Source organism: Drosophila navojoa, chromosome 4 (genome assembly GCF_054131105.1).
Source record: "Drosophila navojoa isolate 15081-1374.11 chromosome 4, UAZ_NAV_1.0, whole genome shotgun sequence".
NCBI lineage: Eukaryota > Metazoa > Arthropoda > Insecta > Diptera > Drosophilidae > Drosophila > Drosophila navojoa.
In genome coordinates, this window is record NC_142892.1 from 3,438,438 (window position 1) to 3,458,232 (window position 19,795).

Below are 19,795 nucleotides of genomic sequence, written 5' to 3' on the forward strand. Positions count from 1 at the left end.
GCTGCTTGCTGCGTGCTCGCCTGCCTGTTCTATTGTTCTCCTGACTGGCTCTGTTTATTTGTCTTTCGTCAGTTCGTCTATTTGTTCGACAGTCTCTATGTCATGGCACTTCGGGTCGCCTGCCTGGTCTGTCTTTCCCTCTATATGACCTTCGTCCTTCGTTCGTGTGTCTATTCGTAGGTCGGTCTGTCTGTGTCGGTCTGCTTTGTCTGTTTGATCGTTCGTCCGTCTGCCCGCCTCTCATTAGGTTGTCTCGTCTTCTTCTAACTCGGTCTTTTCTTTTCACAACCTCTATAAATATCTGAGTTAGCGGATCGAAATAATAATTTTGTTCTCTACTCTTCGTATTCTTTTGAAGTCAATAACTAATTTAAGTTATTTAAACATATTTTATGGAAGGTATAGAGATCATTCCAATTTACGATTGTTTTTGTTCAGTAATATTAAAAATTACACAATGTTATGCTCATTAGGGTATCTTCCAGTCATACATTCCCAACTGGAGCCCACCTACTCGATTTTGTTTTTATAGCAAAGCTTGGCGCGTGCGAAATGAAATTATTAAAGATCTATATCTTTGGTTATATATATTAATATACATACATATATATCTTCAAACATACGTAAATTTTGTCGCTTACTCTTGGGTCTTTGCGTCAGCTACTTTTCTACTCATGTTTTTTTTGGCTACTTTTTAGGTTAGCTACTAGTTGACGCTGCGGTTGGCCAATTTGTTGGCCTCTCACACTCAGTCAGCTGTTGCATGATAAAATTTCTAAAAATATAGCAGAAACCCAAACAAAACAAAACAGAATACAAATTGCATAGAACAAGCAAACACACACAGAAATAACCTTGAACCTGGCTGCGAGGTTGTACGGCTCTATGTACTAAATATATAGTCTCTTATGTGCTTATACATATACCAAACTTTATCTAAAGCTTTTGCTAATAGCTGTTTATTTCTATGATGAAAGTGCTCTGCTCATGTGTGCAAAATATTTGATTATATAAAATGGGCAGAGGCTGAGAATTCAAGAAGAAGAATAACGCAGAAACAAAACATTTGGCAGCAAAATATTTTCAATGTAAGGAAAATTTCGATGCGGCGGCAAACTAGAAAAGAAAACTTGAAGAAAATTCAACAAAAATTGAAAATCGAATTCCCAGAAAATCTAGAGAATTATTATATTGCAATAATCTATCGAAAATCAGCTGCAAACTTAAGGAAAACGTTGCAAAAATGAAACAAAAAATTCTAGAAAATTTAGAGAATTATAATATAATAATGAATACAAAATATATAAGTAGAGAAACAGAAAAACTATGTGACTGATGAAGTAAAAAACTGCTTAAAATTTGGCCAAGCTAGCTAAGCTGAATTTAAAGTATAAACAAGGTACAGTCTACGCATATAATGTTAGTTGCATCAGCTTTAAGGCAAAAGACTATTGTTGGATTCATAAAAGAGTTATATACAATATAAATTGTACATATACAGCAAAATATATATGTATTTCCAACTGGAAATAAATTAATTAGAATGCTTAGTATGTCTGGCGATTGCAGCACGCGTAAGCTACTTAGCTTCTCACTATTTCTTTCTTTTTTTTTTCATAGAATATTTCAATGTTTTTATGCGATAGCTGAACTTGTTTTTGCGCCCGTGACTTGGCAGTTTCTATTGTATAAAGAGACACACATAGAATTATATTAGACTGAACTTTGAGCAGACGCTGGGGGAAAATAACCAAGCAATGGCCAAACTACATTTCGCTCGCTTAGTCACAAGCTACAAAAAAAAAAAAAAGAGCCACTCGGTCTGCCAGCTATAGGAAAAAAGTATCTGCGAGATACACAAAACAAACAGTGTTGGGGAGTGGTCTAAGCAGGAGCGGGATGAGGTCAAGGGGGGCCAGGCGAGGCGCACACATAAAAGTGTGTCAGTGCGCAAACGTCAGCGCAGCTGATCGCCATACAAAAGCTACGTGTATATACACAGAGAGAGAGAGAGAGCGCAACGTTAGAGAGCGCGAGAGAGAGAGAGAGGAGAGCGCGCGCTTGGCATTTGTTAGTAAACAAAATAACACGAACTGCGCGTATGATCGGACGAGTGCTCAGCTGCTTGGCTGCTCGTGCAGCATAATTTTGGCGCTGTCTGCTTTTGTTTACCAGCTGAAACCCGACGACTCTCTGCCTCCTCGCTAGCCAACGCTCCAGCTCTGTCAGTCGGTTCGTGTGTGTTTGTGGCGCTGCTTTTTTTTGCGTTTTAAAAAAATACATAATTATGTGTTTAGATACGCTCGTTCGTTCACTCGATCATCGGCTCGCTCTCTTGCTTGCTCTCTCTCTCTCTCTCTCGATTTCGTCTTCGTCTTGGTCTTCGTCTTCGTCTTCTGCTCTGCTGCGCGGCTTGAACTGTGGCTGAGCAGCTGCCCCGCTGACATTCGCCTTTAATATTTGAAAGCAAACGCAACGCGCGGCACAGCCAAGTGCAGCCAACAAAAGTGAAATACACACACATAAACACACACACGGACACACACGCCGTCCGTCTGAGGTAAATATAAGTGTAAAGAACTGCTCAAGCCCAACTTCAAGTGTTAACAAATTGTGCATAGCCAAAAGAATATAGAATGTACAGAAGCAAAGGAAGCAGAAGAAAACAAAAGATACTTTTGGGTTAAGCTGCAGCTACAGCCACAGCCACAGCCACAGAGATTCAGATACATTTGCAAGCTCTCACATCTACACACTCTCTCTCTGTGTGTGTGTGTGTAGTTGTAGCTTTTGTTCTTTTGAAATTCAAATACGCTTCCGTTCAATTCAGTTGGCAAACGTGTGTCGACTTTGCAGTATCTGCAGTTGCTGTCTGCCCTGTGTATCTGTGCATCTATCTTTGTGTATCTTTATCTTTGTGTATCTAATTTTCGATTCTCTTTCGGCCTGTGTTGATTTCATATAGTTGCAGCAATCAGTGATATTCGCTAACCAGGTGAGCTGAAACAGCTGATGAAATTCAAAGCAAGTGCAATATTTTTGTTTGCGAATTTATCTTCTTACAGTTTGTATCTTTTTTTTTTTTTTTTTTTTTTTTTTTGCCATTGTTGGTTTTTGGTACACCACAAGGTCAGCTGTGACGTCAGCGACGTCTTTGTGCGCGCATTGCATAATTTGATTTAATATTATTATGAGTCTTGCGGGTTTGCCAAATGCAGTTTGAACCATCATAAAAATTAATAATAATAACAAATATATACACTTATACATACATAAATATATAAATATATATATGTGCATATATAGAAAACGAAATCAAACAAAGCCAAAACAAAGGCCACATAAAGCTTTGTGCTAATCAATTGCGTTAACTGATAGGAACGCACACGTCTGTGTGGGCGGACCTTAGTTAATTTCATATGGGGGCGCAATGTAGTTGAAAAGCTCTCGATACCTAATGAATGTATCAATATGTATGCATATATATGTATATATGTTTATACATATATATCTTGCCTTGTTGAGCAATTGATAATTATATTACGATTGCTGTCGAAATAGTTATCTACCTTACGGATACTCATAATGAAATTAAGAATTTTTTATAGAATTTATTAATTGCAGCAAAGTATAATTAGTACACTGAAAGAAATTGAAAGGGAAGGAAAAAAAATAAAAACAAAAATTTTATTAATTTTTATTTTCATGCTTAGATTGCTTAGAATAGCGAAAAGGGTAAAATAATCATTTTTAAATCGATTACACTGAGAGAAATAGTCCACAAAGTACAGCTGCGAAGCCGCACAAAAGTCTGCCAATTTTAAATAATATTATATTTATAGTAATATAAAAAAAAGTGTTTTGTTTGTTTTGTGTAGTTGAATAGAAAAGTTTTTACACTGAAAGAAAAAATGTCACATGTGCTACGTACTCATAATCCAGTAAATTGAAATTGAAAGCTTAAGAATGAAACAAATGTCTAGAAGTTAAAGTTAAATTATGAAAGTGAACAAAGCTACACTGCGCAAAACTATCAGGCTTTGTATACTGTATTAAAGTAAAATTAAATTCTTTTTATTATTTGGGAATCAGATTATCCGATCTATATTGCAAGAACTAAACTTTTTTTATATTTTTAATATCTTCTTCAGTCATTTTAGGTTGTTATTTTCTGAGTGTACAAGTTCCATTTAAGCTTTTTGTACTATCAGACAAAACGTGTATTACGTATTAGCGAAAGCCCCAGACAATTAGTTCAAGTTCATTAGTCTAGAAACTGGAAACGAGAAATGATCGCATGCACAGACTCCCCCACGAGCGTGAACTTTCGACTCTCGGCCATTCGACTATAACTATTATATATGTCCCATTTATACTATATGGAATTTAGGTATTGTTTAGCTAAACAGTTGAACTGTCTAGCCAATGCGTCTAGGCAAACGGGCTTATCGAAAGCGATAAGGCATATAGTTTGTTGACTTGAGTTGAGTTAATTAAGGTGTACCATTTATAGGTAATGATATAAATGTTGAGTATACATATGTATATATGCATGTAGTTAAATATACATATTAATCTTATATAAGCGATCAGCAATCAAGGTCGTTGCAAAAGCAACAAATGGCAAATGAAAATAAATGCTGTAGATGCTGTTCTGAACAGAGCACACACACACACACACACACCTAGACACACCTACACATGTAGCATATAGCTTAACTGAAACCAAGAGACAATCGCCACTCTGATGACAGACATTATATATAGACACCTTTATATGAGAGCATTTCTATCTAGCTGGCAAATCGCTTACATGGTCAAGGTTGCGTCTATTCAGCTGACAAAAGTGAAAATCAAGTGTATATATGCGATATTTACTATATACAAGTCATATAGAAAATATATAAGTATATATACAGCTGATATACACGCGCAGTCATTGCCTTTTTGTTTACCTCAATAGCCGTTATCAACTGTTTGTGTGTGTGTGTTTTTTTTGCAGTGCATTGTCTAAAAATAAAAGTTAGAGCCAATGTTTGAGACGCAGTTGCGATTTGGAACGTGTTCCAAATTAATATGACAACACGAAATGCACCTCCCCCAATGGCATGTCGTAATGCCAATTTACCATATAAACATGCATACATATACATGCATATATGTGCACAATATATTAATACTAATATAGAGAATGCATATTTGAAATATGCTTAGGCATTCCAACGTCAAAGTCAGTTGACTCTCTGTGTGTATGTGAGTATGTCTGTGTGTGTGTGTGTGCAGGCATTATGCAAGATTTAAAAATTTCAATATTTATATATGCTTATTTAGTATATGTTTGTTAAATAAAAGTCAGCTGATGGTCAACTGGATTTAATATACAAACAATATATTTATATATGTATATCAAATAAATTATTTACTGCGAATTTTTAAACCAATTTAAGCAAGCTAAAAATTAAAAAAAAAAAAATAAATAAATAAAAAAATAAATAAATAATATTAAAAAAAAATAAATAATAAAAAAAAATTAAAATAAAGTAACAAAATTATAGTAATACATTTATAAAATGATAAAAAATATAAAATAACAAATACTATAAAATTTTGTTAAATCTTTATAAAAATATATTAAAAAAAATCAAATCAAAAGAAAAACTTAATGAAAAAAATCTAAATAAATTTAAAAAAAATATATTAATGTAATATAAATAAATTTAAAAATAAATAAATACATAAGTGAAACAAAATGAAGCGTGAAATAAAACACATATAAATATATTTATATTTAAATGAAATAAAATTCATATTCGATATAAGATATCATAGTTCAATACGACCTTAATTTTACTTTACTATATTTAACACAACTTATTTAACTATTAAAGGGTATCTGCATATGCTTCCTGCCCGCTTTTGCCTGAGTGTCAATCAAATTCTTCTTTTGTTCAACTTTCGCTGACATTTGGCTGCGCAAATTGTCGCACGTTCGAGAGGTTTAGACCTGGCTAATAGAAGTCAGCTCGGCTCAGCGCTTTGTGTCTCTGCTGAAACAAAACAGATTTCACTTGCCTGAGAATCGCAGGCGGAGAAGGCGCAGGCGGAGGAGGAGAAGGCAGCGCACTAAAGCAATGGCTGTTAGTTAGTAGTTATTTAGTTGCTTCGTGGTTGCTCGTTTTGCGGTCAAATTGTAAATTGCAGCTGACTGCAATTGAATTTCGTCGAGTCTGGCTTTGTTTTGGCCATGATGCGATGTATGGCTATTTGCGTTTGGACGACTTAGCCCCGCTGCTCCGTTCGACATTCACAATTTCACAGACAATTGCCATAAACAAGCGGCAGCATTTTGCATTTGCCCATTGGCACAGTTTTTGATTACCAAGAAACGTTTCCAGAGCAATTCACAATGGCAACGCGGCTCAAGCAACAGTTACAGCTTGCATAGATACAACTGATGCGAACCGAGATGTATCTAATATATATTATTTACATATATATGTATATGAATCTCTCATGACGTGCGCTCAATTTAAATGTTATGCATGTCTCTCTCTCTCTCTCTCTCTCTCTCTCTCTCTCTGTGTGCATCATATATAATTGCCTTGATCATATGCTTGTCGCATGCACACTTAGCTTCAGCTTGAGCGGGCGAGGTGCGGGGACGGGGGGAGGCTCTCAGTTAGCTATCAAGTTGGCAACTTAATGGGCTGTGCAGCGTCGCTTTATGACAATGAATATGTATGTTTATATAGGCAATATAGCTGTCAGCACAGTGCCTGTCAAACTGTCCGCAGGTCAATTGCAATATAAGCTATATAATTGCCCAAGAGAGCGCAACACTAGAAAATACCGTGGAAATGGTTGAATAAGAGAATTAGCTTTAAGCAAGATTTAGTTGGAATTGATTTTAAATATGTAAAAATAAATATGGATCTATGGCATTATATGCAGTAAATACCCTATAAATGCCAGCAGGTGGGCTGTAAGTGCTTGACTATTTTTTCTAGGACCCACGGATATAGTAGTAGTATCAGTAATATGTCTCATATGACTCTTTTGTGCAACCTCTCCTGCTCTAGTACTTGCTCATTACAGGGTATGCAAACGCAACTGAAAATTCGCATTTTTCTATTGTAACAAAATCTAATTAGTGTAATCACAGTAATTGGCAAGTGGCGCAGCTGCCGCTGCTTTGTGTATGAAAACAATTGAAATTGAAATTTTCAATTCCGATTCGGAATTTCGAATTTCACTTTTGCATTGGGCAAGCGAATTTCAATTGAATTAAAGCAATTAAATGTGCGCAATAGCCGAATAAATTGAGTTTGAGTAAATATTAAGTATACGCAGCGCTGTGCAAATTAGAACATGCTTTTGTAGTCATGTGTGTGAGTGTGTGTGTGTGTGTGTGTGTATTACGCAACTGTCTCTCATTTGTATACATTTGTTAATTGAAACAAACGCTCTTCCACTTTCAGACAAAGACAAAACAAAATATAACAAACGGGGAACGCAGCAAAGAGACGTCGCAGCGTACAAAAAGGGAATAAATAAATAAGACTGAGCAACATAAACAGCATCACGATTAAGCAATCTCTTAGCAAGCGCACAAGCACATTGATCTCAACTCGATAAGCAATATCAACAACAATCAAACAATCGATCAATCAATCTAGCAATCTATCAATCTATCAATCTATCAATCACACAAGCAATCCAGGCAGACCAGTCGATAGCCAGCTGCAAACGCTCTCTATCTCATCGTATAATGTTTAGCAGTCTTGCAACGTTTCTATTTGGAGCGCAACCAACGTCTGAGTCAACGCCAAGCCAACCGAATCCTGTCCAGGGCGATTCCAGCGAGTCGGGCAACGAGCAGGCAGCACCCGGTGGCGATGTAATCGAGGTAACCTCCTCAACACCTTCCGTAGCGGGCAATCAGCGTGGACCGTTGCGGCTGAGCAACAGTGGCAAGCGGGGCGGTGCCAAGAATCGGCGTGCCAAGCAGCGACAACTGCAACAGCAGCAGCAGCAGCAGCAACAACAACAACAACAGCAGCAGCAGGGCGGACAACGCAAGCAGCCGGCGACGCTAACGAAGCTGTTGACACCCAACGGCGAGTGCGTCATCGAGGACGACATCGATGAGGACGAGTGGTACATAGTGGAGAAGGAGGGTGAGTGATGAGGAGCAACGCATATACCCGCTGACTACTTTGCTAATGGGTATGCGGGCATTTCCATTTCAGATGAGGAGAACGACTCGCTGCCACGCAGCGACTCTGAGGAGGAGCTGACCGTAGCCAGGGCCGCGGCTGGAGCACCAGCTGCTGCTCCTGCAGCTGCCGCGCGCCGTCGCCAGCACATCAATTCGCATTCCTTGTACAGTGGACCACGTCCGCAGCAGCAGCGCAACTACTTGCAGCGCACGCGCGCCGCTGGCCGCACGCTGAGCATCTCCACGCTAAGCCCGCCACGCACTGTGCCAGCCAATGAGCTGGCCGGCGATACGTCGGCTGTCAGCCAGTCGCTATATGCGCCTGTCGCCGTCGCTGCTGTCTCGCCCAGCGGCAGCGATAGCAGCAGCAGCAGCAGCAGCAGCGGCAACTCTGGCGCCGGCCTGCTGATGGAGGAGTCCTGGTACGTAACACCGCCACCATGCTTCACCTCGATTGGGCCAATCAATATGGAAGCATCACCCTTTGAGAATCTATTGATTGAGCATCCAAGGTTGGTGATTTTCTCTACCTCCTAAGCAACAAAACAAAAAACAAAAAATAAAATAAGATAAATCCCCCCCTTCAAAACGCAAAGCAAAACTGCACGCAAGACCTGGCGTATACTTGATATTTTTACTTACATCTGCTCTCCTCTACCTTTGCAGCATGTCGGTTTACCATAGTATTAGGTCCAGCCAGGCGGGCACGGAAAGTTTCGTTAATCTTGATCTCGGCTCAGCGGCGGTGCCAGAACCAGAGCCAGAGCCAGCTCAGCCGGCTGCGGCGGTGCAGCAGCCGCGCAGCCACAGCGCTCGCTTCGATCGCCATGCGGCGGCAGAGCTGAAGCAGCAGACGTTGGCTCGTCAAAGCCAGAAGGTGGGTGGCCATTGCCCGGACATACATATACAACATAGATACTAATCTCTCGCCCTCTCTCTCCCTCCCTCTCTTTCTCTCTCTCTCTTTAGAGCCACAATAAGAAGCAGCATCAGGAGCTGTGCCGCAGCGCCATTAAGCGCGCCAATAAGGTGCGCGACTTCCAGGCCAAGGGCCAGCGTCCGCGTCGCTCGGACATGCAGCACTGCAAGCTGGTCAGCGGTGCCAACAACAACCGCAAGTGCTGCTAGTGGATGACAACTGTACCATGAACCCACACAACCACACACCCACACACACCCTCTCCTCCAAGGCTCTCTCTCTACATATTAAAAAAAGTAAACGCGCTTGGGCAAGGCGCAACAGAATTTTAATTAGTATTTTAAATTGCCAAAAAAAAAAAATAAAAAAAATACCAAAATGCAAAAAAAAAAAAAAAAACAACAACACCACAGCCACAAAAAATATCAAAATTTAGCAACTACAAAAAAGGAAATATATTTAAATATTTAAAAACTAAAAATTTACCAATTAGTAATTGTGTAAAAACAGAAAAAAAACAACAAAAAAATGAGAAATTTCAATTCTGTGTAAAGTAGTTTTAAATGTTTACAGTTTCAACTTAAAAGCAAAAAAAATCTACCAAAAAATGCAATAAAATATTTTCAAAATGAAAAAAAAAAAAAAACAACAAATGTTCAACATAAAATGACAAAAAAAAAAAAAAAATGTATAAAAATATTTTACTAATTTAGTCTTAAAGCAAAAAAGAAAGGAAAAAACTTATAAAAAAATTAATTATTTATTTATATTTAAAATTGCAAACTTTATATGATTTAAGCCACGATCAATGCGATCGATCGATTCTGAATTTAGTTATATGATTTGTTAAAGTGTAACAAAATGCGTGTATTTTATGTATGCTTCATGTGTGAAATGTATTACAGTGTATCAGAGATGAGCAACAGCGCTTGCTGTGAATGAAAGTATGAAGAAATGTGAAAAAAAAAAACAAACAAACAAACAAAAAAAATTATTATATAAATAGAAAACCCAATAAAAATGATAATGCTATGATCTTAAGATATGAGTTGGCCAACTTTTCTTTTCTTTATTGTGGATATTCCAGTTGATCCATTATGAATGTGGGTCAACAATTTGGCTTTGCTGGCCTGGTCACAGTGGCTGCGCTGCCCTTGTCGCTGTCAGGGTCAAGTCGACTGCTGCGGGGGTGGTGCCAGCTCACCTTTCACAATCGAAAAGCAGAGCGTTTAATTAACCAACAGTTAAGTGTTAACTAACTAATTAGTAATTTGTTTTTTTAACGCAGACACGCTTCGCAAAACGTCTGCCGTAATGGGACTGAGGGCGCCGCTGCTGCTGCTCCACAAGTTACAGTTAGGTGCCGTTGACCTTGACGCCTAAAAGGTAATGGGTCAGCAGCTGAAGTAGCCACAGTTGCAGCTAACTTGCAGCAGAAGTTGCAATTACAACATTTGTAGCAGTAAAAGCTGCGCGTCTCCGCTGATGCGGCTGCCGATGCTGCACTTCCGCCATACACCTTAAGAAATTAGTGAGCTTAGGTATGAGAATGTATAACAGGCTGAGCTACATTTACTGAAAAGAAGAGGGCAGACTAGAGAATGACTAGACAAAGACTAGAGAAAGACTTGGTTTAACTATACTCTGAATATATTGCTAATGGGACTGCAGGGTATGTTGGTTTGATGAGAAGTAGAAAATGTAATGTAATAAATAGAATATGATAGAGCTAAGATCGTAAGCGATATACCAATAAATAGACTAAGAGATATAGACTCAAAAAGACATATAGTAAATATTATTACATAAGTTTTATTACAAATAATAATCTAACAATTGACAAGCTCATGTCTATCCATTTATCCTGTCTGAAAGCAGTTAGCATTTAAACTTCAACATATAGAATACAAATCGATCTTAATGCTTAAGCAAAAAAAAAAAAAAAAAAAAAAAAAAAAACATAAATATTCTTTCCTCTTCTTCTTCTTCATTTGCTTTTGCCCCTGAGCCGCATGGTTCTTGCTCAGCTTAAGCTCCCCTCTTTAAGCTCAGTGTAATTTCTAACGGTCGAATTGCAACGAAAGTAAAGCAAGGCATGCAGCTAAAGCTATTACCAGAGCTGGCTGGGTCTCTGGTCAGGTCGCGAGATAGGCTAACTGGCAGCTTCTTTCACAACAATCTGCCCATGGCTGGTGGCTTGTGGCTGGTGGCTCTCATCTTCTAAGCTCTGCCTGGCTGGCTGGCTGGCTGGCTGGGTGCTCGGCTGGCAAAACTCTATAAAGATTTGCGCTAGCCGCGCTTGGCTTCACACCTGCGCGTAACGCGAAGAGCTGCAAACCAAAGGCTTGGCTGTCGGAACTTGGGCATACGAGATAGGCTATATACGATATACGATATACGTTAGGCGCTATTCGGAATTCGCTTATAAAGGAGGGTCTCTTATGTAATATTGAGCAACGCTGCTGTGGCCCGGCCGCTGATTCTATTTGGCAAGTTGCACTTGAGTGATTTTTCGGGCTTCCAAAAAAACGAAAAACGGAAAAACTAACAAAAGTTTGGCCGAGACGTGCAGCATGTAAAGCACGACGTAGATAGATAAATGGCATAAATGGTGTAGAAAACATCGGGCCACACATAACTGCATAACAAAATCGCGCAATATCCCAAAAGCCAAACCAGAGCAGCAGACGTTGAAGGAGAAGGAGAAGCAGACGAAGAAGAAGAAGATAACCGAGGATAGGAGTTAAACCCTAAAGCAACCCAGTCACACGCACAAGTGTTTTGTTAACGCTTTCGGCATTATTTTGGGCACGGCTCGTCAACTTTTATAGGATTTGGTTAAATGTGAAGCAAACAAGCAAAAAAACTGAAAATGGGCCAAGTTTTTCCATGTCAGTTGGTCAAAGTGCGTGCCGCCAAGTGAGTGAGCGTGTGTGTGAGTGAGTTAACTGTTTTAAAAACCATTAACAAATTTTTGGGCGCTAAGCAAAACGAATTAAAACTTAGAGCAGGTCAGTGTTTGGCCAGCTAAAAAAAAAAAAAACAGAGAAAAAGAGAATTGTGCAAATAAAACGTGATTAAACGTGAACGGAAGTTGAAGACGGAGACGAGCAGACGAGGCTTCAGACTTTTGGTAGGTGAGTTCTGCACTAAAAATATGGTTATTAAAGTATCCAATAATTTTGCTTTATTATGCGACTATAAAAGCCGATCGTTAAATATTATGAACTTGATTTGATTGAAGCCTTAAATTTGAGTAGAGAATTTGTACTTAATTGTACTTAATTGTTACCAATTAAATTATTAATATTTGAAAAAAAAAATTGAAGAAAAAGATTCTATCTAGCCTTGAATTATCAAATATTCAAATTTAATATACATACTGCTTATTTGAAATATAGTTTTATTTAAACTAAAATTTAAAAAAAAAAAATTTTAAATAATAAAAAAAGGAATTTAGTATTAGAAAAAAAGAAGAATAATAATAATAAATACATATGATAATATATACGTAAAATATATTAATTCCTTTAACTTAATTAAAAAAATAAATATCTGAAACTATTCTCTAGCTTTATCATATTAAGTCTTTCCCTCTTATCAGAATCTCAACAAGTCCGCAACCAAAGAACTGACAGTAATAATAATAATACCCTTGCTTTTTGCTTCTAATACCCCACGCAGTTATTCTAAGTTCTTCATCTTAATTATTATCTAACTAAATGCACGCATTAGCTTTAAGTTGCGGTCAATAAACTTGGAGATAAAAGCCATAAAAACAAAAACTGTCAACTGTCAAACGGTTCATGTTAAACTCGTGCTCTAGCCATAACGTGCAGATACCGTTAACATTGCTAGCATTGTAGGTGAATGCGTGGTAAGAAAAACAAAGCTCGAACGGCTGGCTCAAGGTCAGGCAACAACAATTAAATATAATTACGCGGCGGCGGCGGTGGAGGCTAGGTAGGAGCTGAGCATTAAAGAACAGCAATGCGAACATAAAAAAAAAATAAATTTATATATAAATAAAGGTAAAAAATATAAAAAATAATGAAAGCCAAAAACCGAAACCGAAACCGCAAAAAAGAAGAAAAACAACAACAGAAACACTATTGCATAACAGATGTAAAACCAAAGCGATCCCCGAATCAGCAAATAAACAAAACAAACAACAAGCAGCAGAAGCCAAACCTAAAGTAATTATAACAAGAAAGAAGAGCTGAGATAGCTCCATTTGTAGACCAAATATGGAATACCCTAGCTGGCAGGTATAACTTAATGGGTAGCAATATTGAGAAGAACTTGGCATATGATATGATCTTACATGTGATAGGATATAGAATATATTATTTAAGAAAATAATATATAGATAGCATATGATAAAAGAATATATGATATAATACGCCATTTTATGAAAGGATGTTAAATTAAGAACAAATTTTTGTATAATAAGACATTATAAAATACTATAAAAGTATCGTATATATATACGATATCTGACGATATGTTCCTAGCATTGTAAATAGATCTGATAATATTCCTGAAAATTAATGGCTTTCATTTGTCAGCCAAGCTTATAAAGATTCTATTATCAGCTTTATTATAGCTTATATACATGCATTTTCCAAACAATAGATATAAAAAAGCAAAGACCTTGGCATGTGGCAACATTTATTGATCTATAATTCTTCAGACAAAACTCAATTACCAAATCTGCTACATATTTAATGAGTTGAGTTGCACGCCCTCAGGCAGTGTATTAACAACAACAATTAAGCAAACGGCGTGCGTTTTTACAGCTATGTATAAAGCGCAGTCAAGCATTTGTGCGGAGGTGGTGGCAAGGTAAAGGCGCGATGAGAGGCGTGTCAGACAGGTGGGCAGGCAGTCAGGCAGGCGAACCGAATCACAGTTGCGACGATGTGATTCATGAAAAGCAACAAACCTCAAGAAGGGTTCTACATGCGTGGCTTTGGCTATAATTTTTTAATTAAAGCAAAGCATTTAGCTGACAGTCTGAGTTTTATGCCTTCGACCTTAACGCCAATGGCTGACAACCATTGTTCTGGGCGACAGCCGCCGATGCTGTTGACGTTGCTGATGTTGCTGACGTTGCTGTTGATGTTTATGTTTCTCGCATATTGACCATAATTAATTTATGAACCAAACTAACTTCCTTCCTGCCTTCCGCTACGCATGCGTCCGAGGTGTTGGCCGATGCATCCAGGCTGAACAGAGCTCAAGGTTCTCGTTATTATTTGACCTTCCAATAATGATTATATTGAAAATTTATCTTTGCAGCTTCGACTAGTTGCGTGTGAGACATGAAGCTGTGCAGATTTGCGGGCTATTTGCTGCTGCTGGTGCAGCTGCTGCGGGTAAGTCGAGAGGCCAAAGGTTCTCAGTTCTCAGTCTGCCTTTCACTATTGCGGCAATCGAGTTTGTTGCCTAAGTCTTTTGTTTACCACTGCTGAAAAGCAAATCATTTGAACGAAAAACAAGAAGAAAAACTAATCTATTTAACAGTAAAGCTGCATTCTAAGAACGAACTTCCTGATTATGCTAAGCAGCCATACAGCACATGAACCGTAACCAAATCGCGTTGGCCAATCGCACCGGTCTAACGGATATGCTTGGCCATATTGCGTAGCTTCCCAGTTCAGCGGAAGAGATGGCGTTGCACAAATTATGCGGCCTGCCTGCCTGCCGCCTCATTTCTTAATCAATGATGCAGCTGTTTTCAAACGAAAGACTTAAGACACAAACTCGCTTGCTCTGACTTATGTTAATTGTGCACTCTGTGTTTTGCTGCCGCAGCCACAGCCCAGTCGCACCATCGAGCTGAGCACCGACTATGCCATAGTGAGCAAGGCAGCGGTGGCCACCACCACAGCACCGCCGACGCCAACGCCCGCTGCACCGCCGGGACGCAGCTTCAAGGCTCGCAAACAGACGACAACGCCACGCAGTGCCTCGAAGCGGCAGGCTCGTCCGCTGGCCAGCAGCACCTCAGACGAGCCCCAGCAGCAGCTGGTCTCCATTTCATCTAAATCGTACATCTCCGGTCCCACCACACCGCCCTCCAAGCTGGCCAAGCGCGCGGGACTGCCGCCCCAGAAGAAGTACGCCAAGGATGTGCGCAACCGCAGCAGCCTGGCCGTGGAGCGAAACAGACTGCAGCACGAGGTGGTGAGTGGTAGTGAATGAGAGTGAGATAACCAGCATGGTATATATATTTTCATGGCAGCCCGATCATGTGCCCGACTCTTCTGGCTATGTGCCTCAGCGCATTGGGCATCCCGTGCATCTGGAATACGGCTCAACTGGCGTCGACTCCAGCGGCGCTCCAACAGGCAGCGCGGGCTATCATGCGGCGCCCTATGAGGGCAACAAGTGGCACGAGGAGTACTGGGAGCAGGACTACTCGGGGCAACAGTACACGCACAACAGCACACGAGTGCAGCGTAAGTGCTTCTCACTATCCATATCGCAATATCATCCAATTCATTCCTGATGTCCGACAGATATCGAAGCTGAGTGTCAGGATGATTACATGAAGATACGCATTGGCTTTAATGGCTCATTCAGCGGCTTGGTCTACTCCGCTGGCTATGCCTACGATCCGGATTGCATGTACATCAATGGCTCTGGCAGGGACTACTATGAGTTCTACATACAGTTGAATCGCTGCGGCACACTGGGCAAGAACTCCTTGCAGGAGGAGAGTCGCAAGAATCCCACGGTGCGTATGCTTGATCTCTTTAGTATGTATGTATTCTATATAAGTGTATTCATTGCAGAACTTTATGTGGAATACAGTTACCGTACAATATAATCCGCTCATTGAGGAGGAGTATGACGAACATTTCAAGGTCACCTGCGAATATGGCTATGATTTCTGGAAGACGGTGACATTCCCATTTTTGGATGTCGAGTAAGTTTTTGATGTTGATTTGTGTTGATTTATGAATTTAGATATTATATGGAAGAAAGTATAGCTTTTAGAAGATATGAATATACATACATTATGTAGTAGGATTATCCGATCAGGTGATCTACTTGATCTCGTCTGCCATTGATTCATTTTACAATTTTACAATTTTTTTTTTATATTACAGAGTTGCAACGGGAAATCCTGTAGTCTTCACCCTCAGCCCACCTGAGTGCTATATGGAGATCCAGAATGGCTACGGCATTGGTGGACCGCGTGTGACTGGTCCAGTGCGTGTGGGGGATCCCTTGACGCTCATCATATATATGCGAAGCAAATATGGTATGTATATTATATACAACTCCTATGCTTATATTAAAGTTCTTCCCAATGTTCCCCCTCCAGACGGCTTTGATATAGTGGTGAATGATTGCTATGCGCACAATGGCGCTAACAAGCGCATCCAGCTGATTGATCATCAGGGTTGTCCCGTGGACGACAAGCTCATCTCGCGCTTTAGAGGCTCCTGGTCGGATTCGGGCGTGTTCGAGACGCAGGTGTATGCATATATGAAAACTTTCCGCTTTACGGGCTCACCGGCGCTGTACATTGAGTGCGATGTACGCATGTGCCATGGACGTTGTCCGGTAAGATGATGACAGAGCCGGTTTTCAATATATATTTACTTACCTTTTGTCCATTTCTTCACAGAGTCAGCCCTGTCACTGGCGCAATTTGAAGGCCGTCACCAAACGCGACACGTCCAACATGACAGCCACAAATTTGTCGCTGCCGCCGCTGTCAGACGCTGAAGTCGAAGCCACAGAGAGTCCGGCGCAGGCTTCGCTCTCGGAGAACGTGAATCTGTTTCAGTCGCTGCGCGTGCTGCAGGAGGGCGAAACTGATGGCGACGATGTCTATGCGCATCGGCAGGCCAAGCCACAGTTGACGCATCAGACCTGCCTGAAGACCTCAACCTTCTCGGCTCTAACGGCCAGCTGCTCGGCGCTGCTTTGTGTGCTGACTGTGATGCTGTTCATAGCCTGCTCTCGGCTGAAGCGACGCAAGCAGTCCACGCTGTACGACTCCTACATAGCGCATAAGGGTCAGATTGATTGACAGATGATTGACATGCTTGAAAATGCTAATTGATATGGCTGGGTAGTTTAGGGTCTGCTGGAGTTTTGTAAATAGTTTTTATTGCATACAAAATAAGAATGTACCAACGAAGTTTTGTTCGCTCATAGTTAGCTGTCGGTCTTAAAATAATAAACAATTACATTTAACAGTGATTTGCGTTGGGTTTTTTACAGTTACTTATAAACATACTTAGCAGAGCTTGGTGAGTTTTTAGGTAGCAAAAAGCGTTGCCTACTTTTGTGCGCATGCTGTTAATGCGTTTTAGCAGGAGAGGTTAATTTGTACTATTTAAAAATTATTCATTGATTATTTTTATTTTAATTTCTTCCTTTTCTTAGCTCGCAAATTAAAATTTCTAAGTTGCTGCACTTGAGTCGATAATAATTATTAATTTATGTGCAGATTATTCAGCTTTTGTTTGAGCCACAAACAAAGTAAAAAGTCATTGCCTACTTTCAGGCAGTTCATTGAATTTATTGATTCGCAGTGCTAAGCATTTGAGCAAAATGCGAATAATTGGTGAAATATGAAGGAAAAGCTAAGTTAATTTATATTTTATTCATTTTTAGTTAAGCCCCTTCTTCGTTGCTGTTGCTAGCTGCTGCCAGAGGTAAATAAAAAACTATTGCCTACTTTCAGGCTGTTCAATTATTCGCTGCTCTACTGCGTGGCAGTTGCAAGATGGCGTTCACTTGAAAACCTATTAATGCTGTGGCATGTGCCACCCATGAGGAAGCAATAAGGCAGCTAACTTGTGTCACCTGCTGCACTTCCTCATTGGCATGCCCCCTTTGAAATGGGGCTGCCCCGTAACCGAAATGCACAAGTTTTTGAGCGTGCGTCAAATCGTGTTCGATTTATGTGCCAAGCTGTATTTTAACCATTTGGTTGTGGGTTATTTTTTTTTTGTGTGACTGTTGCTATTGCTGTTGTTGCTGTTGTTGCTGCAGTTATTGTTGGTCGTGCGCTTTGCTGCATGATTTTCGATCATTGTTGTTGCTGCTGTTGGGTTTGACACAAATTTTGAGCGCTGCGGCGCGCCGCAAAACATTGCCCAAAGTGTTAATATGGTTGAGGACTTTTAATATTGCCCAACTGCAATAGCAGCAGCAGCAGCAGAAGTAGCAGCAGCATCGACTGACGGTAGACTTTTGCTAATTGTGCAATTTTCGGTGAGTTGCTCATTTTGGACTGCTTTTCGTTGTTTTTTTTTGTTTTCTTTTGTTTTGTTTTCAGTTTATATATTTTTCTTTTGTATTAATATGCAGTTGCTGTTGGCTACAGTCTTGGCTTATGCGCAAGAATCTTTGGTGTAAAAATTAACACGAACTCATACAAGTGTTTTGTCTGCAAGTGTGCCTGGCTAATTAATTTATTTAGCTATGAGAAGCAAACAGACACAGAATACAGCACAAAAGCCAGTCTAAATGTTTATGGTATCACATTACGTTTCTATTAACGCTTCGCCAGTCATTAATTATTATATTCGCACACACACAATTTGCATAGAATGAGGCATGCACAATTTAGACATTATAAACATACATTTGTGTATATGTTTATATTTGTCTTATGCTTATGATTAATTGTTTTTTGAAAATCGAATGAGCCAGGCGGATGCTATACCAAATAATTAGGCAATCCATTAAAACAAATTGCTGTCAATCGAATAGATGCTCCAAAAAAAACCAACAAATTTCTTGAAATAATATTTATTCAACTCTAACAGCTTCATGAATGAAAAAAAAGGATTAATTAAAATTGAATTTGTGAATTTTGTCATTCTTAATTCTGAGGAATCAAGTGTGTAGTTACTGGTTACTTTGGAATTCGCTTGTTTTTTTTTAGTCATGGAGCGTGTAAAAACTTACGTTTATGATGAGCTCTTTGCATCTCATTTGTGCGAAATATGCTCCAAAAATATAAAAAAAAAAAACAAAATGAAAATAAACAACTAAACAAATTGTTTGCTTAGGTATGCATAACAGTAAAGCTACGCCCAGATTGTTAGGTAAGCAGATCTGTGTACTTTTGTAGGCCATCTGCGGCACGTCTCAACCTTGAAAGCAGCTGGCATCCCGAAAAGTGTTTCAATCGAATGCAGTCAATAATTAAGTAGAAAATTTTGATGGAATAGCTATACGAAAAATATTAATATCATGTAATTTGCGTTGGCGTTCCAAACGTGATTTTTATCAGAGTCAGACTCAACTACAGATGCAACTGCAACTGCTGCTGCTGCTGCTGCTGCCGTTGATGATGTGTGGTGACACCAAATAGGCAGCCAAATTGCGCCAACTACAACAAAAGCTAAAGATTGAGTTTTTATGCGCGCTTGGCGACCTTAGCGTTTGTTTCTCTTTTTGCTGATGCTGATGCTGATGCTACCTCTGGCAGAGTCCAAGTTGTCTTCGTTTGCTCATGTTTGTGTCTGTGTTGTTGTTGTTGCTTTTTGTTATGCGGCACGTTCGTGGCCTGAGTCTTTCGTTTGCATTGTATTGCGCTGTCATGCGCTCATATGAAGGCATCAGCAATGCAAAAATATGCTTTCATTACCAAACGTCTAACACGCGGCTTTAGATGGCAT

At 39.6% G+C, this 19,795-nt stretch overlaps 2 protein-coding genes and 1 long non-coding RNA gene across 4 annotated transcripts; 2 read left to right on the forward strand and 1 right to left on the reverse strand.

The window, feature by feature from the left end:
* Positions 1-2,955: 2,955 nt before the first annotated feature.
* Positions 2,956-7,750, reverse strand: LOC149091331 (uncharacterized). Its single transcript, XR_016196636.1, has 2 exons — positions 7,487-7,750; positions 2,956-3,000 (listed from the first exon to the last, which is right to left on the reverse strand). It is a non-coding gene; the product is annotated as an uncharacterized LOC149091331 (long non-coding RNA).
* Positions 7,751-7,768: 18 nt separating this feature from the next.
* Positions 7,769-10,178, forward strand: TP53INP (Tumor protein p53 inducible nuclear protein). Of its 2 annotated transcripts, none has more exons than XM_018101887.3 (4): positions 7,769-8,177; positions 8,250-8,730; positions 8,885-9,095; positions 9,188-10,178. In XM_018101887.3, the coding sequence occupies exons 1-4, from the start codon at positions 7,769-7,771 to the stop codon at positions 9,344-9,346; spliced, it is 1,260 nt and encodes a 419-aa protein (XP_017957376.1). In that variant the 3' UTR covers positions 9,347-10,178. The 2 variants fall into 2 exon arrangements, with proteins under 2 accessions (XP_017957376.1, XP_017957377.1); XM_018101888.3 differs by having other exon boundaries at positions 8,250-8,640.
* Positions 10,179-11,258: 1,080 nt separating this feature from the next.
* LOC108650092 (uncharacterized) lies at positions 11,259-17,349 on the forward strand. Its single transcript, XM_018099209.3, has 9 exons — positions 11,259-12,274; positions 14,439-14,515; positions 14,955-15,326; positions 15,385-15,601; positions 15,662-15,879; positions 15,938-16,071; positions 16,256-16,410; positions 16,474-16,715; positions 16,780-17,349. Exons 2-9 carry the CDS (start codon positions 14,462-14,464, stop codon positions 17,185-17,187), a joined length of 1,800 nt encoding a protein of 599 aa, XP_017954698.1. The 5' UTR covers positions 11,259-12,274; positions 14,439-14,461; the 3' UTR covers positions 17,188-17,349.
* The last annotated feature ends 2,446 nt before the right edge of the window (positions 17,350-19,795 follow it).